This window comes from Crotalus tigris, unplaced genomic scaffold (genome assembly GCF_016545835.1).
Source record: "Crotalus tigris isolate CLP2741 ecotype Arizona unplaced genomic scaffold, ASM1654583v1 scf7180000017568.13789103, whole genome shotgun sequence".
In the NCBI taxonomy this organism is placed as follows: domain Eukaryota; kingdom Metazoa; phylum Chordata; class Lepidosauria; order Squamata; family Viperidae; genus Crotalus; species Crotalus tigris.
In genome coordinates this window covers 169724-191991 of record NW_024096479.1, presented here as the reverse complement: position 1 = coordinate 191991, position 22268 = coordinate 169724, and the positions used below count along the sequence as shown (strand labels likewise).

Sequence of the window (22268 nt, the reverse complement as noted above, 5' to 3'; positions counted from 1 at the left end):
TATATTCATGCCTGCTAGCAAGAAAATACAAGATGAAGAAATGAAGCAGTAGGTACAACTATGCCAGCTCATTATTTATTGTGATCTCCCTCCAGGAAGAAGACCTGCAGGAAATGGAAGAGTCAGCTAAAAAAATGGAAACTCAGTTTGGCCAATTCTTTGATCAAGTGATTGTGAATGACAATTTACAGGAAACTTGTCTGCAGCTAGTCTCTGCCGTGCACCAAGCCCAGAATGAACCACAGTGGGTTCCAGCCACATGGATATGCCCAAGCTCTCAGGACTAGCCTGTTTCATGGGATGATAGTGTGTGCAAAATCCAGCATTCTGGGGAAGATCAGCCCAGCCATTGTGGGGAGGAACACTACTTTTCTGGCAATAAATGTTTTGGAACTTTCATTGGGTTTTAAGGCTGGGGTTTCAGGAGATATAAACATATTTCATTTCAGGGAATTTGGAGAACATAAACAAAAGATATTACAAGGTACAAGTCTATTGGCTGCATTTGCCTGTCACTTAAGCTAGGCTATATTAATTTTTTAAAAGAATAACTTTATGGAGGAACCCATTTGTGGGAATAGGCCAGATATTAAAATGGTAGGATCATTTCCTTCCTTCCTTTCCATCCAGGACAGACACTCCAGGGAACGTTAATGCAAGCCTGCCTGCAGAAAACCTTAAAAAGCTAAGAACTAGATCTCCCCTGATTAAACTATGAACAGAGCAACATAGCTTAATTCCTTCCCAATTCATCGAGGCAGGCAAATAAAGAGATTCATATATTCCAAACCAGGATTATGATTCATTATGCCCCCAAGGAGCCAAGATTTATAAACCAGCATTAATTCTTGGTTAATATTGTCATAATACACGATTTACTGTGTCATAAATGCAGCCACACTTATGGGCAATTTTCAGCATTATATATTAAGTAATTCTGAAACAGAAATACCATTCTAATGACATAATCAGAGATTATATAATTGTTTAAAAATATGTAATTTTTGATATTTTTTCCTTCTTAAGCATAGGAGAGAATTGCAGCAGTTTTTGACCTATTTTTTATTTATAGCACATTCCTCCAACAAGAATGAAATCTGGGTTCTTTTTAGCTTTCACTGAACAGCATATTTCTAGCAGCAAAGTAGTATCATAATTACTGTGATATTCTTTAAATTTTCTCCCTCTACCTTTGATAGCAAAAGGCACCATTTTTAAAAAGATTTGAAGTGCAGATTACTGCACCTTGTCCTTTAAATGTCAGGAAAAGTGTGTTAATTCAAGTAGGAGATCTGTGTTTAAAATTAATATAATTATAATTAACTTTATATTATGAAGGGTGAAGTTTTGGGAACATGTAACTTCTCAAATTCAATCTATAATTAGGGCTTCAAACTTGATTTATTACACCACATTGTTTAAGACATATAGTGATTGTCAGTAAACCATTGACCCTTAGTGACAAAACACTAAAATATTAGCTATATTTAATTTCTTATACATTTTTAATGGACTGTTAATATCGTTTTGGTAATTTGCTTCATTTTGTTGTATTAGTTTTAAGTAAACCCCCAAACCTAAAAGCAACATATAAAGAAAACGTAAATAATGTCAATCAGAAGATTTAAAACATCTTGAAAACTCTTAAAAGATGGCTGTTCAACAAGTCTTGGGGATCAATATCAACTCTGCCTGCCATCTTAGATTTTATATGTTTTTTAATGAGTATTATGATGTGGCTTTATTGCTTTTATTTTTGTAGGTTTAGGAACTGCCTAGAAATGTCAATCCTGATAATACACTAGTAATGGAAAATAAATGAAAAATAAACAAGTGCTTTAGTCTGCTCAGTTGTACATCCTTTCTTCCACCCAGGCTATAAGGTTTTTAGAATTTTTCTTTTCAGAAAAAATTACAATTTAATTACAATGTTTTATATCAGCGGCTCCTAACCTTTTCTATACTCGCTCCCCTAGAACGTTTCTGATACATTCTCGCACCTCTTACAAAAGTTTGGAATAATTATGCATATACACTATAATTTTGAAAATCCAAGTTTTCGCACCCTCTGGAATATTGCCTTGCACCCCCAGGGGATGCGAGCACCCCGGTTGGGAACCCCTGGTTTATATCATATTGCTTACTAGCCACCTTGGAAGTAGAGTTGTTTTGAAAGTCAGGTTATCAAATATTTTCATAAACATATATAAGTACCATTATTTTTTTCATTACAAATTTTACAATTCCTGGCAAACAAAGTCATAAAATTGAGAGATTGGTAATTCAGTACAACTGTGGTATTATATTGGGGGAGGGTGGTTTGAAACACAATTCAGAATATTTAGGATTCTCTTAAAATGGGATAATTGCTAGATAGATTTATTCTTAGAATTTATAGTGCAATTCTACCCCCATCTAGAATGCCATTTCAGTAATTCAGTGAGTTTTTTCTTCAGCTGTACAAAGGATTGTGGTCTCCATATTCAGAAGTGTCCTGAACTCACATGAAAATATATCTGCATTAATCACTGAAGTTGATTTTTTTTGGGAAATTATTGCTTACAATTATTGCTTTATTTTTAAAAATAAGCTTGTGCATAAGCTGCAATTAGGTCGATGAGAAAGGAACATAAGCAATAAATATAAATATAAAATTGATTTAACATTCCATTTTTGTACAGATGTGTAGTAAAAGACAAAGAAATATATAACTTCAAATTACTTTGTCCAGAGCACATTCTACCAGGAGAGTGACTCCCATCCAGTTTGCCAATATTTCACCTAACAAAATATTTGTATTTTCCTTAATAAAGTTTACTCAATGGTCTTCAGGTGATTGACATTCTAAATGTCATCAGCAAATCCAAAGTTGTCAGATTAGCTAAAACACTTTTTTTAAAAAAAAGCTTATTACGTCTAAACTTGTTGAAGTTCGATATAATTATATTATTGCACGTAAAGCCAAAGATAGACATGTGCACCGTGTGGTCCTCAGCAGCTTAATTTTGTCAGAGGAGATAGTTTGCACAAAATCAGACGATCTCCCAAGATGAAAAGGCAGGACTGGGATCATCAATTCGATACAGTATATATAAATCCTAGTGAAAAGGAGAGCAATGTTTTTATCTCGTAGCCTACTAGGCAGCTCATCAACCACCGCAACGCTCTGAAGAGTATCGGAAAACTGAGAATTTGCAGAGCGCAGCAGCGGCAACGACAAGCCAAGCGCAGCCTCCCGCCCGGAAACGGCGCCGCTGGCTCCCCTCCTCTTCCCTGGGCGTCTGCGGCAGGAGCGTGTGGGAGAAGGGCGCGCTTTCGGTTGCTGTGAGGAGGTTGCCTCGGACGCCTAAACTGCGCGAGAGGATGGAAGGGGTGCGCCCGGTGAGGGACGGAAGGGCGATTGATTGCTGTCGGAGCCCCCACGCTTTGGCGATCGTGCTATTCGTTATTGTGGCTCCTGAGGATGCATCCCCTGTTAAAATTGGCCTTGGCCGAAAGTGTAATTTTAGCATCTCTCAGATTTGCGGTTTTTCTCCAACTGGCAGTTGTTGAGGAGGGTTGTTTGTGCTCACAATAGCTCCGGTTCATGACCTTTTCGAAATAAACGCACAGCGGTATTTGCATCGTAAAGCTATGGGTATTATTTGGAAACGTTACCCTGTGCTTTGTTTGCAAAACTGGCCGCTTGTTTTCCTCGACTGGGAGTTATTTTCCGCACGTACAGCAGGACTCGCTTGGAAACGCTCGTTGCTAGACGAAGAAATCCACCCTGGATAATCCGCACGTGGCTGTAAAGGTTCATACTTGTAATCCCCCCCCCAATAGCCCATTTTACGGTATTTTTAAAATACTTTGGATTTGTTAAAATAGAGCCCGGGGGGGGGATTACGCACATCTTAAAACATCCTCTGTTCTCCATCAGTTTGTTTAGTCACCCCGTGTTGAGCTGCTCCTTTCGTTCTCTGGCAGCCCGACTCTGTGCCTTCTTTAATCAGAAGAAACTCCCCCGAATTCAGGGCGCACTTCACATCGCTGCAATTTCCGTCAGTGTTATATTACCGTGTAATATCACCTCCATCACTCCCCAGAAGCGGGAGAAGTATTTAGACCTGGGGTGTGATAGACTACCTCAAGAAATTTGGAATCCTGAGTTTTTAGGATTCCAAATCTTACCGAAGGCAGTGGGAAGGCTGCTTGCTTCGGAAGGCATCCTTGAAATTGCTGTTCTGAAGAGATGATGACTCTAAGACCAGTGGCAGAGCTTATTCTTGTGCTTTCTCCTTTCTTGTTTCCCTTGGTTGTCTCATAGGAGTTTTAATACTGCTCATCTGCTTTAGGCCTTAATTTCTCTCCCTGTCTTTTAGGAATTACCGTTTAGCTGGAATTGCTAAGTACCTTTGGCTATTAGATAATTCAACAGATCATGTATAACTGATAGCAAGTTCGGTGAAGTGTACAGAATTCCATTTAATATTTTTTTTACCAAAAGACATTGGAAGAGATATGTTAAACTCAATTTGTACATACTTATTCCCTATCTTTCACTAAGAGTAGTATAACAAACCCTTTACTCTTGAGACACTTGAGGTTTGTGTAGCAGGTGCCATTGAGAACAATTTCTGTAAGGCAATTCATAATAAAATAACCTCCAGCCCCAAAGTAGGTGGGGCAAAAATTCATTTCCAGCTAATCCTGGGTACTGGAGATTTATTTTTAGTACAGTACAGGATTAACAAGAGTCATTGTAGATTTATGTCCAGTTGCCTTAGTTCATATGTAACCTCACTAAGGGGATATGGGGAAGAAGCAAGTGGTGAGTTATGTTTTGAATTGTTATACATTTTTTTTAAATTAAGATAAAAACTATGCCTGCGTCTAGCTTCATTTTTGGTTCATTCATCTTTGGTTTCATTGCACCATGAAAGATCTGATTTCAGAACTGTCTCATTGTTTTCAGGGGTAGAGAATACAGTTCATTGAACAATAAAAGGAATGAATTTTGACTGCTTTTTAAAATGTGTACATCTTGTGAGATACCTGGTTACACATTGATTCAATTCCATTGCTTATTTCAGTGGAGCAAAGAAAGTCATTGTGATTAGGCAGGCTTTTCTAAAACTATGTTATGAATAGTGCTACTGCTCTAAAATTGATGTGTTTTTTTTAAAAAAAAACCTTTGCTGGTTTTGGTTATTATGCATTATCTTATATACTTTGCTAAAGTATATCTGTTTAAATAAATCTGTTTAATTAAATAAATAGTAGCCCACTTTAAACAAGGTCTTATAATACAGTTGCTGATATCTAAAATAAGTTTTTAAAAAATATATATTGAGTTGTATACTTTTATATATTGCAGCGTCCACCCCGGATTCTTCCTCCAGTACCAAGGTAAAATTACAATTTACTCCAAAAATACAATGGGCAGATTAAGAAATTTCAAGGAAGCTATTAGTCCTTAACTTTTTTTTTGTAGCTATTACTTTTATGTAGGTGAATTTTATTATGTTTTCCAAATTTAGCATTACATATTGGATTATATATTTTAATATTAACATTTTATTTTGTATTTCCAATTTCATGTAACTTTGATTTGGAAAATATTAATCCAAAGTGGAGAACAAGGTGAGTACCATTCATTTTCCCCATTTTTAAAAAATGTATTCATTGATTAGTTTGCTGTTTGTTTATTTATTTATTTATGAGACTTATATACCGCTTTAAGTGCAAGCACTCTCTAAGCGGTGTACACCAGTAAGCAATGTATATATATATATTTACATTGCCCCCAACAATCTGGGTCCTCATTTTACCTACCTCGGAAGGATGGAAGGCTGAGTCAACCTTGAGCCGGTGAGATTTGAACCGCTGACCTGCTGAACACAGCTAAAGTGGCCTGCAGTACTGCACTCTAACTGCTGCGCCACCTCAGCTCATGTTGTAACTTGTGAGTGGTCCAAAGTCACATGAGATGGGCAGCTCTAAGAATGTAATCAAATTAAGTCATCCAATATTTAATTTAACAAATATAGTTAGTTTTCAGTGGCTAACAGCAGTATAGTTTTCAAAAACAATAATGGTTGTCTTTATTATTACAACAAGATCGTATTTTTAGAACAGTCTTTTAGATGTATGGACAGAATTCATTGTAATTTATTATTATTGTAGAATGTTTGTTTGTAGAGTCTTTTAGGGCTCTTTATTTGCAGATATTTCATTACCTAACTAGGTAATGTATCATCAGTGGTAATGAGTGTGAGATATGCTCCTTGATTATACACAGTGGCTTGCCCTGGCAGTGTTAGCAGGAGAATTATTTTCTCCTTGGTAGTGCTTTGATTAGTGTATTGTTTTCTGCTTGATTGTTTGTCTGGGGTTAATCCCTACTTATCTGGATGTTGGCTGCTGAAGAGGAGGTGTTCTGGTCTTTTTATTTCCTTCTGTCAGACCCAAACAACCAAGAACTATACAGTAAGTTACTTATCAGTACAGTTAGTCCTCAACTTACAACAGTTTATTTAGTGACTGTTCAAAGTTACATCGCTGAAAAAATGAGTTATGAGAGTTTTTCACACTTAAGACTATTGCAGCATCCGGACGGTCACATGATCAGAATTCAAACACTTGGCAGCTGACTAATATTTATGACAGTTGCAGTGTCCTAGGGACATGTGATCCCCTTTTGTGACCGTCTGACAAGCAAAGTCAATGGGGAAGCCAGATTCACTTAACTGTGTTACTAACTTAACAACTGCAATGATTCACTTAACAACTGTGACAAGAAAGGTCATAAAGTGGGGCAAATCTCACTTAACAACTGGCTCATTTAGCAACACAAATTTTGGGCTCAATTGTGATCGTAAGTCGAGAACCATCTGTAATTCCTTTATTGTTATTTGCCTACAAACAGAATCTTGCCAGATCAAGCATTTATCTGTAATATACTGTGTGAATTCCTAGGGAAGGTCCAACCTTGCTCTTTCCCTGCCCACCAGACATTCCAAGCTCCACTGTCTCATTATTATCAACCATCCAACTAGCGAACTCAAAATTAAGGAATCTTCAAGGCTTTGAAGTACCATAAAAGATAAACTTTATTGAATACACATCTCGGAACTGAAGAAGCAAAACCAGCTCTGGTTTTCCTGGGCGAAAATCTGCCTAATTAACAATAGCTTTCCATAACCCCCACCCACCGAGTGTTCCAGTTGCCCAACCATATGTCTTTGGTTTGTTATGAGAATGGTCCACTTCTCTGTCAGACACCTGCGTTAGTGACCTTGGCATCCTTGTAGGCTCTCACGGTCCATGGACAGCTTCTTAGACTCCTGCGTCCTCCCCCTCCCCCGTTTCTATGGCAAGTTGAGTAGCAATAGAGATTAGCAGGCATCTTAGCAATTCAACCTTGACAATTACCTTCTGAGAAAGAGGCTTGCGCTCCTACAACTCCAGACTACATTCCACCGCATCTTCTTAGCAAAGTCAAAAGCCAGATTTGCTTAATGATTGCATAATTCATTTAATGACCAATAAAATTGGATATCATTCACTGAACAACTGCTTTGCTTAGCAATGGACGTCCTGGTCCCAACTGTAAGTTGAGGGCTACCTATAATGATGTTATCTAATCAGGTAATGAAGCATCTGCAAGCAAACGACCAAGCACAGATAGTACCAAGGATTCCACAGTTCAGCCCTGAGCTATATATATTCTCTATACCAGCAGGTCCCAACCTTTTTGGCATCGTGGAAGACAATTTTTCCATAGACCGGGAGGGGATGGTTTCAATTTTGCTCATCGCCCGCTCACCTCCAGCAATAGGTAGTGCAGCCTGGTTCTTAACAGGCCATGGACCAGTATTGTACCCTGACACCGGAGGTTGGGGACCCCTGATCTATACTGTGTTGACTACTATTGCTATATTTACATTCTTTTTAGAGCTTTAGGGCTATAAATATTTTTTTCAAACTATATAATACCCATTTATAACCAATAAAATATTTAAAATAAAATTATAACTTTTAAAACCCCTATCTAGGTACAACATGCTTCACTTTTTATCCCTGTTGTCCCTTTTTTGTTTACTTGTTTTCTCTTTAAAATATTTAATTAAAGCATACTTTTAGAAGAGAAATAATGGCTGTCATAGAAGAAAGTGAATTAGATTTTGCAAAAAGTTGCATAGTTTTTTAAATGGTGTCTTTGTTTTTAATAAAAAAGAATTTCTCATTAAAATATTCCCTAAAGTTGAAATCATACAGTCCTATGTATAAGGAAAATTAAAAAATAAATAATAAACTTCATTATGTTAGTGATATTCCCAGGTAAGTGGAAGCTTCAGTCTAAATTATGGTAGTTATAGTAAATTAATTGCACTTTAAGAATTCTTTTTTATATTGAGGTTGAACAAATAATAATGGATAGAATATTTTTTAAAAGGTCACATCAGTTCTCAAATTGGCTTAGAAGAAATTCTGGTCCTCTTATGGACTCTAAACTGGTTACAGAAAATTCTTCTTGGCAAACCAGTCACTACCTGCTTCAGTCATGGAATTTTATATGGAATCCATATGTGGTCTTCAGTTTGTAATTTGTGTTTTCCTACTGTAGTTTTTCTTTTTTTAATATAAGGAAAAATGAGAGGAAGTGCACAGCATATGTTGTGGTAGCATTAGGAACAATTAGTCTGGAAGCTGCATAGGAATGAAGATAAGGTTAAAAAAAAATAAGAGTAAGATAACTAAAATGAATGCTTTTAATCATTCATAAATAACCTGAAGTTTAAGATAGTGAGTTAGCCAAGATTCTAAAATATTTAGGTGGTTGAAATGAAAAGAGGCACATGAAGCTCCAAAATCATGTCTCCAAACTGAGAGTGAGCATTAAGATGATTGGACAATTGTAAATACTCAATTAGATAATGCACGTGAAATAGTTTGAATAAAGTACCTAAAACATTATACATATAATAATGTATGTTTGCTATTATGGCACTAATTCTTGGCTTCTGATTTTGCAGATGAAATTCCTCTTAGTCGTCCCAAAAAGAAAAAAGTCAAGAAAAACTCTTTAGGTAAGCGGATGGTTCAGTTAAGGCAAGTTAGTATGAAAAGGGTTAGAGGATTTAAAGGTGCAATTTATGAATGGCTACTTAATGCTGGATTATAGTTATAACTTGAGCTCCATATAGTTTATGAAGGTTATTTCACATCTTCAATTAGTTTCATAAATAACAGTAGTTTTATGTTTACTGAAACAGTTTATAATACAGCAATAGCATTTAGACTTATATACCACCCTCAGTGCTTTATGGCACTCTCTGGGCTATTTACAGTGTACAAGCATTATTTGCATATTGCCCCCAACAATCTAGGTCCTTATTTTACCGACCTTAGAAGGATGGAAAGCTGAGTCAACCTTAGGCTCCATCAGGATCGAACTCCAGGCTGTGGGCAGAGTTAATCTGCAATACTGCCTTCTAATCATTGTGCCATCAGCAATATACACACAAGCAGCTAAAGGTAGTACAAAGGTAAATCCTAATGGCTGCTGGATTACGTTTGTAATTTCTGACATTCCCTGCAAGCTACCCACAAGCAAAGTCAATGGATAGATTGGCAAGAAGTCACAAGTTGCGATCTTTTAACAACCTGCATGTTCCTTGCTTAATGATTTAGCAAAGTACTTTACAATCATGTCACTTAGCAATAGCAATATCAGTCCCCATGCCATCATAACCTGAGGAATAATCTGTAATAAACAATACCCTAACTTGGAATTACAGTTTGTACTTGCTGGTAAATACTGTGTAAAATATTCCAATAAAGTCTTTGAATAATTCAGCAAGAGTTAACTAGGCTCAAAGATTTTTTTGTACAGATCTTCAAAGTCTTGGAAGCATCTTGTAATGCACATGAGTGCTTTTTAGATAACATCAGTCTATGATTACTAACAGTCAATACTGACTTAATGACACATAATCCATTTTAGATGGCTTTGGTCAAGTTGCTGTATCTGAAAGCAGTGAGCCTCTGACCTCTGAAACGCAGGACGTTCCACCTCAGAAGAAGCGCAGGAAAAAGAAGGTGCCTCTAGGTATGTATAGAATTTTGAAAACAATTTCAGCAGAGAATACAAGCCAATGCAGTGCATCATTGCTATTTATTAGAATGGTTATTCTGCTAGTTAGAATGATTTAAAATGGTTTATAATAAAAATGAAATTTCAATCTAAGAATATTAAATCATGGTCTGTTGAAAGAGATGTTTTTAGATTTAGAAAGCTAAAAGTCATAGAAGGCTTGAAACGTAACCATCAGCACTTTGTATCACATTTGGAAATGAAACAGCAGCCAGTATAAAACCTTCAGTATAGATAGATAACAATATGATCTAAGTTTTATGTCCTTGACTTCTGTATTAAGTTTCCAGAGCTTGCCCATAGTTAAGGCTGAGCGATACCAGTGTCTGCAGTACCTTCTTATGTCAATTTTCCCTAAGTAAAATTAAAAGTTGAAAGTATCAACCCAAATACACTTCAGATTCAGAAGCACTCTGAGACAAAAGATGATCTCCTAGAAATGTGAAGCACATTTAAAATCTTAAACTGTGATTCATTTTTAATGAGCAATTCCGGTTATCCTGTTTCAGTTTGTTATCCCATATACAGCCCATTATTGACTGCAATCATTCAGATGTGTCCCAGATGTGATACCTGGAGATGTTGCAAAGAAACAAATTGGATATAGTGATCTAAAATGCCTAATGATCTCATTGAGATGCTTTGTATCGACACTGAAAGCATTGGAGATAGTATGAAACCCGAGGGACACCATGAATTCCAGTTTCATAGAGCAACTGTGTCCAAGCAACACTATTTTAAGCGCATGCCTGACAGATAGGAATGGAAGCATATAAAATATTTCAATAATACCTTCTAAAATTTAGAAGGAAGTCGTGGTTGATGGTAGTGAAAATTGATGAGAAGTCAAGAAGAATAAAGAAGTCAAATTCTTTCTCTTCCCCAACCAAAGATCATTTTGTCTACCAAGGCAGGCTTAACCCTTCCTGTGAAACCAGAGTCAAAATTATCTGCTTCAACTGCTTGCAGCAGTTGAGAAGCTACTGTTCTGTTCATCATCTTTCGGAATGGTATGAGATACAAACCAGCCTATAATTGGTCATTTCCATTTCATTAGAATGCAGTTATTAGAAGAACAGATTTAATGTGACAATCGCTTCTCTGCTCAGACATATTTATGTTCTGACTATTAGAAGAAAAACAGGTGATGCTGATTGCAGCTCATTTCTGATGAGATGCCCATGCTTACATAACCAGTGTTGTTATTAGTTTCCATGAAATGTTAAAAAGAAAAGAAAAGGCAACCAGCAAGAGGTACAACTATATTGCTTCCTTACCACTTTTTTGCATGACATGGTTATAGAAGTATTCAAAATACTATACAGTTCCTCATAATGTCTTACAATACTGTATCTCATAATAAAAAAAAAATAACAAAATCAGTGGTAATGCATTTTTAGTTGTTTGGGCAGTCTAATCTTAGGATAAAGAAAATAAAGATACTGGTTTATAGCAAAAGTGTTTTATGATTTTTATTATGAGATGTACAACAGCTGTAATGTTTTGGAATTAATTTTTAATACAGCAAGATAACATTTTCCAATTGAGATATGACTAGGAAGATACATCTCCAATCCAAAATCACTCGTAAAACATACTGTTTGTGTAAATCATTACCTCTTAGCACAATCTATCTTACAAAGTTATTTATATTATATCTCACCTTTCATTTGGAACCCAAGGCGATAAATATGGGGTTCCTGCCTGATTTACTCATGAGAAAAACTTCTTGAGGAGATGCATGTACTGCTCCTTATTGGAAAGGTAGGAAATAAATGTACTGAATACTTTCTCTGTGTGGTTTCTGGAATTCGAGACACATTTTAGTGTATTTATTTCCTTTTATCTAAGGACCCTACATCTATATCTTCTTCACACAATTATTCTTGTGAAGAAGAAAAGGAACTTCATTTATATAAAACCTTATTGCCAAAGGATGTCCTTGCTCTCTTACCCATCTCTTCTGGAACTAAGGGTACAAATAATGTTTTTACACAGCACAAATTTTCTTGTTTTCCATTTTTAGAATCTGAAACATCATTTACTGAACAGAATGGAAATGACATGGATACTTCACCAGTGGAAGAAACCATAACTCGTAAACAATTGAAAAGAGTAAAGTGAGATATTCCATTTTGACTTCCATATTCTTTCTGAAGTAACAAGCTTTACAGTTTATGTTGTTTGACAGTAAAAGCTGATGATCTTTTATCCCAGTTATCTACGTGTGTGTGTGTGTGTGTGTGTGTGTGTGTGTGTGAGAGAGAGAGAGAGAGAGAGAGAGAGAGAGAGAGAGATATTTGTGTATACAATTTCGGAATGCTTAAGCTCTTCATGTCATTTATCTGTTATTCTCATGCAGTGCTATAACATTTGATTGATACACCGATATTGCAATGAAAACTGAGGTTTAAGAAAGGTTTTTATTTAGATTTATGAAATGAATGTATAACTGAGACTAGATTTGAATATTTTATTCACAGCTTAGTATTAATTGCCAAGTATGCCTGCCCAAAGATTTTAGTAAATGAGATGTGTTTCAGTATTAGTAGCTCGGGTTGGTAGTTGGGCTGTTGGGTTGATCTCCAAGCTTGGCGATTTGGTAAACATTTTAGTAAATGTTTAACTCTTTTCAGGGAACAAATAAATAATTCCAAACCAAGAAACACATTTAAGATAATTTTGCGCACATGTATCTGATTGTACTGCAGGTAAAGATTCTCTTTTTTAATGTCATGTTTACCTGTCTATCTTAAAATAATGTTGCTGCATGGAACATATTTCAAGAAAAAAAATATCCTATTAAGAAACAGTATCCTCATTCAGAGGCAAGAGGGACTTTTCCATGTATGAGTTGTTTTCTATTATGCTCCTAGATTAAGTCAAGTTATTCTATGTATGCCAGTATCACTAAATGGATAGTCATTACTCTGCTCATTCACAAACCATTGTGTGATGTCTGTAAAGTTAATAGCATGTATACTTTGTTGAAACACATTTCTTTCATGTTGACTCTTGGAATGAAAGTTGAAAGTATATGATGTAGAACCAAAATGTAGAGCCAAAAATGCATGTATCAATGCAACCCTAAATATATTCCAGATTACAGGAAGCCTATTGGAATTGTTTATTTACATCACTTAAAAGACAAAACTTCCTCTTACTCAATAGTACTCCAGAAAAATAGGAAATAATAATCATGATTTATTAACTTGTATGCAGCTTGAGACTCAGTGACCCTGGGCAGCTCCCAACAAAGAAATCACAATAAAGTTAATGAAATATAAATATAATATGCAACAGATAGCAAGCACAATGTAGCAAAGGTCTCTCTCAGTCAGTCTGTCTGTCTTTCTCTCTCTCTCTCTCTCTCTCTCTCTCTCTCACACACACACACACACACACACACACCCCTTCATTATTTTAGACAAAAAAGAGGGACATTCAGTTCTTGGGAAGGACCTCCTTCCTAAAAGCAGGCACTGCTCCAGAGAAAGCATCCTTGGAGGGTCCTTACAGATTTATTCAAAGCATGCCAACTCTGCAAGATGAAATTGGCCAGACAGATGCCATGACATCAAGCAACAAAGCCCTATCTCTATCGTTAACCAGAATTTTTCATTCTTTCCTTCTTTCTTTTACAGTGACAGGGTTAAATGCAATATGTCTTACTTAACATTGTGTATCATATTTGATTCCTATAAATTTCTGATGTGGGAGCATATACTTTGGATCATCTTCTAGTCTAGTTCACTATAGTTGCCAGGCCCAAAACCAAAAATATCACATGATTCTTCCAAGCTGAGTTCTTTATTGTTTTACACCTATAGACAAAATCTTGCCAGACTAAGCATTGTATTTAATCTGCATCTAAAATGTGAACTATTAGGGAGGGACTATCTTCACCCTCTTCCTTTCACACCAATCTGGGCTGGGTTGCTTTTTACTCCTCTGGAATGTATCCCCTTCTGTTCTATGAATCCACCTTCTTACTGTATTTCATCATAGTAGAAGAGCATTGATCATCCTTTGAGGAACATAAAAGCTCTGTGGATTTGAAGGGAGAAAGAAGATTTGGAGACTTCAGCAGTTCCTTAAAACTACTGCATCTTTTTCTGAATCTACAGTTTGCAAATTTAGGAAAAAATGCATTTGATTTAAGCAGGTGCCAGATGATATTTTGTACTCACCTCATATTTAATGTTTTTCTGTTTGAATGCAGATTATGGCACAATCCTAGCAAATATATGATACAGGTATACCCTGAGTCACTAGCATTAAAGAAGAGAATGACTTTTTTCTTTGCTATTATAATGTTAGGAAAACCCGGCCTGCAGAAAGTTCCAGTGAATTGTGTGTGGAGGATGAAGATATAATTGAGGATGAGCAAGTAAAAGGCACAGAACAACGTTCTATGTTTTCTGCTCCTACTGGGGTTAGCCAACCTGTTAGTAAAGTGTTCGTTGAAAAAAATCGTAAGTAATTTGTTTTATAACAACAAAATGTTAGTATATTTGAACAAATATGGTAAAAGATGATGATGATGATAACTCTCATCTTATATCTTGAAGGAATTACTTTCTTTATCCAGATTATGTCTGTCTGTTCAGTCATTCATTCAATTAATCAATTTCAGGGCCACTTAGTAACTGTGGCAACTTATAATTTAAAAAAAAACAAACATAAAAGAGAGCATGGTGGACCATAAAAAGAAAACTAAACAAAACCAAAAGGGGTTTATGCTACCTTATCTCAAGGCCTGAGAGAACAACCAGATTTTCGGTATTTTCTAGAACATCATATTTAGTAATTTCTAGAATATCAAGTATGGGGGGGGTACATTAATAAATATCCTTTAAGTTGAATTTATAGTACTTCAAAATGTGCAAGCACATCCTTACTTAAGTATGACTCTTTTGAAACTCACTCCACTGTATCTTATCTCATTGTATTTTGTTCTGGCTGATGCTCATACTTTGATACGGTCAATTGACTGATCAATAAATATATTCATATTAAAATTAATACAAAGCTTACATGAAGTATCTGTGCCATCAGACAACCCTCACCGTCACTTGATTTAAAAAAGTGCAGGAACTTATCCTAAAAGTTATTGTTGAAAGAAAGTTTAAAAATTTGATTTAGAGAATTTGCCTTTGTGCCATTTCATTTTCTTTTGAAAAAATTTGCAGACTTTTTGAGGGATATCCTTCTCCACCTAATGCATTATACTGTTCCTGCTGTTAGAAATAGTATTGTCTGACATCATGAAGCTCTAAGAAAATTTGAATATATTGTTTTTGTAAACCACCCAGAGCTATTTATTTTTATTCATATAGAGAAATAATATCTCATATTTAGGATTCTCTCATAGATGAGATGGGTGGTGTAGAAATGTAATAATAAGTAAATAAAAATAATCATTTAGAGCTGCTAATTAAAAGCTTTGTTACATTTCTTGATACTATTTTGTGCCTTAACCAACGAATCTTAACTTTCTCAAATGGGGGGAAAGTGCCTGAATTTCCATTTGTCCCAGAGGTTTATTTATTTATTTATTTATTTACAAATATTTATATGCCGCCCAATCCCAAAGGACTCAGGGCGGCGTACAAAATTAAAAACAGTCGTAAAACAATAAAATAATCCAATCATACCGCAAGTCCGATCATATCCCGGCCGCCCGGGGACATCAGCCCCAGGCCTGCCGGAACAGGAGAGTTTTAACGGCTTTCTTAAAGGCCGGCAGGGTGGGAGCAGTTCGCACCTCGGGGGGAAGTTGATTCCACCAGGTCGGAGCCACCACAGAAAAGGCCCTTCCCAGAGGGCCCACCGGCCGACATTGTCTGGCCGATGGGACCCGAAGGAGGCCCAATCTATGGGACCTCACCGGTCTCTGGGAGCTGTGCGGCAGAATGCGGTCCTGTAGGTAACCTGGCCCTATGCCATGAAGGGCTTTAAAGGTGATAACCAACACCATGAATTGCGTCCGGAGACCCACAGGAAGCCAGTGCAGCTCGCGGAGGATAGGTGACACATGGGCGTACCTTGGCGCGCCCACAATCGCTCTCGCGGCTGCGTTCTGAACCAACTGCAGCCTCCGAACGCCCTTCAAGGGTAGCCCCATGTAGAGCGCGTTACAGTAATCCAGTCTTGAGGTGACAAGGGCATGAGTGACTGTGAGTAAAGCCTCCCGGTCCAAATAAGGCCGCAACTGGTGCACTAGGCGAACCTGTGCAAAGGTCCCCCTGGCCACAGCCGATAGATGTTGTTCCAAATTTAGCTGTGAGTCCAGGAGGACACCCAAGTTGCGTGCCTGCACTGAGGGAGGTAAATTTGCCCCCCCCAGGACTAAAGATGGACCGTCCAGTTGGCCTTTGGGAGGCAAGACCCAGAGCCACTCGGTCTTGTCAGGGTTGAGTCTAAGCCTGTTCACCCCCATCCAGACCCTCACATCTTCCAGGCACCGGCACATCACGTTGACTGCTTCACTGAAAGGACACGGGGTGGAGATATACAATTGGGTATCATCCGCGTACTGATGATACCTCACCCCGTGTCACCGAATGATCTCACCCAGCGGTTTCATGTAGATGTTAAAAAGGAGGGGGGACAGGCCCAAGCCCTGAGGCACCCCATAATCGAGGCGCCTAGGGGTCGATCTCTGTCTGCCCGCCAACACCGACTGCGACCTGTCAGAGAGGTAGGAGGAGAACCACCGCAATACGGTGCCACCCACCCCCACCTCCAAGACGACACAGAAGGATACCATGGTTGATGGTATCGAAAGCCGCTGAGAGGTCAAGAAGCACCAGGATAGAGGAATAACCCCTATCCCGGGCTCGCCAGAGGTCATCGGTCAGTGCAACCAAAGCAGTCTCAGTGCTGTAGCTGGGCCTGAAACCAGATTGAAAAGGGTCCAGATAATTGGTTTCCTCCAAGGATCGCAAGAGTTGAGACGCCACCACCTTCTCTACAACCTTCCCCACAAAGGGGAGTTTGGAGTCGGGACGAAAGTTCTTCAAAACAGCTGGGTCCAGGGAAGGCTTCTTGAGGAGGGGCCTCACCACCGCTTCCTTTAAAGGTTGTGGGAAAGACCCCTCCATCAAGGAGGCGTTGATTATCGCCTGGAGCCAGCCTCGTGTCACCTCCCTACTGGCAGAAACCAGCCAGGAGGGGCACGGGTCCAATAAACAGGTGGCGGCATTCATTGCCCTCACGGCCTTGTCCACTTCATCAGGGGTCACAGGCTCAAACTCGCTCCAGATAACATGACTAAGACCAGCCCCTGGCAACTCGGCTGGCACTGCCCAGTCGGAGTCCAGGTCTCTCTGAATCTGAGCGATTTTGTCCGACAGAAACTGAACAAACTCCTCAGCTCTCCCCTGCAAGGGTTCCTCCGCCTCCTCCACTTTAAGAAGGGAGCGGGTCACCCTAAACAAGGCGGCCGGGCGAGATTCTGCGGACGCAATAAGTTGATATAATAATTTTAATACTTCATTCAGATCCATTTTTTCCTTCTTTGATTATGGCTGAGATTAGTAGAACCAAAGTGTTATGAATTTGGCTATTAGGCTGAAAAGGGGGCTTCTGATGACTATAGCAAATAAAGTACCACCAAATAGTCATCTTCCAAATAGTCGTGTTTCACTGAAGTCGATAGGGTTTGCTTTCAGATGACATTCTTGATATACAGTAAGATCAGCAATGAGTTTGTAATAAAAATGTATGCATATGTATGTAGTCTCAGTTTACACTCACCAAAAAATTAACCTGAATTTTTATGAACAAGTATAGTAATAGGAAGCTTTAACAATATTTTTCTTACAAGCACTTAACATTTCCCCCCCCCCCCAGGGCGTTTTCAGGCCACAGATCGCAAGGATTTGATTAAAACTACTGAACATGTTCAAGTGTTTATGGATGTAAAGGCTTCTTGGACTACTAAGGATGTGGCACTTTCAGTTCATCGTGGTTTTAGGTATGAAATTATTCCCACTATTGACATCATTAAAAATGAACAAGTGATTAAAACAAATAAAATGTCCAATGACGCCTTCTCCTGACTTTGGAATCAGATTCTCTTCCTTTCCACCATCTCTCTTTGTCATGATCTCATGTACACTTAAAATGTTGATTCACCAAGATGCAATTGTTTACCAAGCTCCCTGAGATTTCACTTCACAATGCAGGTGAGCATCTACTTAACAATCAATTAACCTTGCTTTAGAGCTGTGGAGAAAATATGTTCCCCTGCAGGTCCCACTCTATCATTATAGCCCAAGCTAAGTTGCTGCAGACAGTTTTTAATTTAACGTTATAGTTTTGGCTTGGTAACAAAACTTGGTTTTAAGGCTTAAAACACAGAGATGTATGTGAAATTTGCAACTCAGCCCTTTACCACAAAGCTTTTTCTATCCATATACTGTGAATGTGCCTGCTGACTCTTGGCCAAAATAACTTTTTCTGAGCTGGAATATCTAATAAATTTAAGACTATTTACAAGAAGTTCTGTTTCAGGATATATTAACAGAAACTCGTCATAAGAAGCACATTTCCACTGCATCTTAATTCTTCCCATTTGTCCATCTTAAGATGTTTGTCTGAAAGTTTTAATGTATGGCGCTTGCATAATCACTGTAATATTCTGCACACTTGAGTTCAGTCACATCAAATAAATAGTCTTCCACAACAATTAACATCCTGGTAATTCCTTCAGAAAATGATAGTAATTGATAGGATGATTGGCCTCCACTTGTAATTATTTCTTATAAATATTATTTGCCACCTACAAAAATATTTGAATAGAGGTTATTAATTAAATTTTTTTGATTTTGAGCATTACTCTCTGTGACTTGAATAACTTGAATACAGGTTAATAACTTGAAACTTGAATACAAAAGTCCCTATTGCATAAGTGAAAACTACTAACAAGGCAAATTCAGAGGCTAGAATTTGAATTTAATTCACTAAATCATGAATTTAGGGAATTCTGACTTTCTAATTCACTAGAAATTGAATTTAAGATGGTGGACATAAAGGTTCTTGTAAATCTGACATTCTGAACATTTAACTCTGTAAGATTTGTCAAAGTTTAATTTTTTATTAATATGCTTTCTTTTACTAGAGTAATTGGATTTTTTACTCACGGCTTTCTCGCTGGCTATGCTGTGTGGAACATCGTAGTGATTTATATTCTGGCAGGAAATCAGTTTTCAACCCTTTCAAATTTGCTACAGCAGTACAAGACTTTGGCATATCCTGCTCAATGCCTCCTTTATTTTTTACTTACAATTAGTACCGTTTCAGCTTTTGACAGGTATTTGTGCATTCTTCTGTCTTGGTGACAATGCCTATGATTCATTGTGAAGCTATCTTATTAATTGAAACAATGATTAATAGCTTAAACTCTTGATATATAATTGTAGCAGTGCAGATGTTTCTCTGATGATGTTTAAGATGTTCAGTATGGAAACTATTCTCAGGCCAGAAAGATTTGCATTGTGTTCTGTTAGTTTCTTATACTTCCTACGTTTGAAACTCTTTATTCTTTTACTAAAAAACTTTTATTATCAATATTTCTGAATTGGAGACATCTAGTTTTAACCAATGATACCAACACAGGTTAATTATTCTGATGAAATAATTGGCCCCTAGATCAAGGTTTTAGAGAACATCATATTTCCTTAACATCAGTGGATAATTTCTTATGAGATATAGCAGAACAAAGTCAATCAGTTAGTGGCTCCTTTTAATTAAATCAATTTCATACTCATTTTTCAGAATCAATTTGGCTAAAGCAGCAGTGGCACTACGCAGTTTTCTTACATTGGATCCAACAGCAATTGCTTCTTTCAGTGAGTAAACAGTATTAGCTGACCAATAAGCATTAGCTAGTTACTCCAGTTTATGTTTTAATTATATTTTCATTCTGATCTTACAGCTTTATTCTTCTGTTTTCACATTATTGTGTATTGTAAAAAAGCAACCATTTCCATAAAGACTACCAGTATATTTTGTTAAATAAAAGTAGTGCTAACCTGGTTATATATTTATCAAGTAATAATTTGATAACTCATAAACTAATTTTGCAGGTTTGTATCTCACAATTCTCTTCTGTATCTGTCCTCTGAATAGACTAAAATGCAGCAAGTTTATTTTCTGATATAGGACAGAAAAGAGCAGTCTGAATGCTATCAAAGTGTTTTGTTCTTTTGGAATTCCTGAAAGGAAAAATCTAGGCAGTGATCAAACAATTTGGGAGGTTGTGGCAATAGTATAATCATTTTCACAGTTTTTTTAATAAATATTAATTTTCTAGTTTTACAGTCAAATACTTAATAAATAACATGTTGTCTGGGTCCATTAGTAATTCAGTGGTCTATATTAATTTCCTCAGTCTATATCCAATATTACACCATCAAAAAGGTCACCTTTGCAACCTTTTGATAAGCAAAATCGATGGGGAAGCCAGATTCACTTAACAACTGTGTTACTAACTTATCAACTGCAGTGATTCACTTAACAACTGTGACAAAGATCTTAAAATGAGGCAAAACTCATTTAACAAATGTCTCATTTAACAACATAAATATTGGGCTCAATTTTGGTCATAAGGTCGAGGACTATCTGCACACTGGTGAATCAGATTCATGGAAGAAACATAAGAATCAAACATGTCAATGTGTTGTTAACTCTTCCAAAATCTGGAATATCTCAATAATAAACATTATTCATTTCTTCCAGTGTATTTTGCTGCTCTTATCTTGTCCCTGAGCCAACAAATGACAAGTGACAGGATCAACTTGTACACACCATCTTTAGAAAATGGTAGCCTTTGGTAAGAATTATGGACTTTTTTCCTTCTTAAAAGACAGTTAATTTAAGGATATCTTTACTATATATGTATGATTATACAGATATAACTGAAGCTTTTATAACTAATAAATACGTATGATTCTCCTCTCTCCCACTCCGCAACTCCACCCAGGATTTCAGACGAAGAAAAACAGATTCTTCAGCCTTGGATTGTAGTTAATCTTGTGATAGCTATTCTTGTTGGGATCTCCTGGTTCTTTTTGTCATATCGGCCACAGCTGGATCACAGTGAAGGTACAGAAAAAGATAAGATTGTAATCCATTAAAATATGGAAATCTCCTTAATAGATTATCTGAATGGCAAATTGCTGGTTCTTTCCTAAATAATTTTAGATCAAGGAAATTACTAGGGAAAGGGAGGAGATAGTATGGCAGTAATTTCAGTCATCAGCCACAAGAAAAGAAACAGCAGAAAACTGTTTTCTGTTAGAAAACTGAGAATATGGGAATATATTTGAAGTGACAGTAGTACTGCAGAATGATTAGAGAAATTAAATTGAGGGATTGTCCAGCAATAAATAGAATTCAGTATCTCAGCTTCACTATTGCTATAAATGCATTGAACAAGTACATATTTTAATTTGTATTTTATATTTTATTTGTTTGCCTTATTTTAATTGTGATGTTTCTGATATTTATAACATTTAACAAGTGTTATTTCCTTGTTAACAATACTGGTAAATATATTGAGAATAAAGCGTTAATAATTTTAGGGAATCTTAGAACGCCGAGTGACATATTTTTCAGCTTGGAAAGGAGAGCTTTAGATGTACAATAATCTGAAGGAGTCTACATAGGCAAATAGGGAGTCCTGATGCTAAGGTTTTCTTTCCTGTTTCCCACAAACTTGCAACCTATTCCCCAGCTGTAATATTTTCAGAAGAGCATGTTTCCAGGTGGAAGGAGAAAATGGGGGAATTATTTTTAATGGATTTTATTGTACATATATTTTTCATTGTATTTTGATATCCTATGACACTTTGTTTTTTCTTGTAGAGCTGATGTTTAATGGTGAAGTGGAAGAATATCCCCTCCCAGACAAAGAAGCTAAAATGTCTTCTTAGCACAGGCAACTTCTTCGATTTCATAAGATGCTTCAGTCATTTATACTTGCATGTAATATTTTTTTACACTTTTTAAACATTTAAGTTAAATGAATTTTGTAATTATGCTAATTACATGTTATACAATAATACAATACAAAAGCATTTTTCTCAATCAAGTTATTTTCTATGGATTTTATGCAACT

General features: G+C 36.9%; 2 protein-coding genes across 10 annotated transcripts in view; both read left to right on the top strand.

The window, feature by feature from the left end:
* The window catches only part of MPP4 (membrane palmitoylated protein 4), a 28520-nt gene extending 26674 nt beyond the window's left edge, over positions 1 to 1846 (top strand). For all 8 annotated transcript variants that reach the window (XM_039354408.1, XM_039354361.1, XM_039354389.1 and 5 more), the window contains one exon: positions 96 to 1846. In XM_039354408.1, the coding sequence (XP_039210342.1) occupies positions 96 to 287 (192 nt within the window). In that variant the 3' untranslated portion in view covers positions 288 to 1846. The remainder of the gene's footprint in view (positions 1 to 95) is intronic.
* A 1317-nt stretch (positions 1847 to 3163) lies between these two features.
* TMEM237 (transmembrane protein 237) lies at positions 3164 to 22241 on the top strand. Of its 2 annotated transcripts, none has more exons than XM_039354331.1 (13): positions 3164 to 3381; positions 5360 to 5391; positions 5615 to 5625; positions 9021 to 9074; positions 9992 to 10096; positions 12168 to 12261; positions 14462 to 14616; positions 17999 to 18122; positions 19269 to 19460; positions 19925 to 19998; positions 20888 to 20981; positions 21132 to 21253; positions 22016 to 22241. In XM_039354331.1, exons 1-13 carry the CDS (start codon positions 3364 to 3366, stop codon positions 22081 to 22083), a joined length of 1143 nt encoding a protein of 380 aa, XP_039210265.1. In that variant the 5' UTR covers positions 3164 to 3363; the 3' UTR covers positions 22084 to 22241. The 2 variants fall into 2 exon arrangements, with proteins under 2 accessions (XP_039210265.1, XP_039210258.1); XM_039354324.1 differs by lacking the exon at positions 3164 to 3381 and adding an exon at positions 4165 to 4813.
* The last annotated feature ends 27 nt before the right edge of the window (positions 22242 to 22268 follow it).

Excerpts from the sequence above, each read along its gene's own strand:
- TMEM237 (XM_039354331.1), top strand. Across the intron at positions 10,097-12,167 it reads GAAAAAGAAGGTGCCTCTAG|AATCTGAAACATCATTTACT; the intron begins GTATGTATAGAA and ends TTCCATTTTTAG. Across the intron at positions 19,461-19,924 it reads ACCGTTTCAGCTTTTGACAG|AATCAATTTGGCTAAAGCAG; the intron begins GTATTTGTGCAT and ends CTCATTTTTCAG.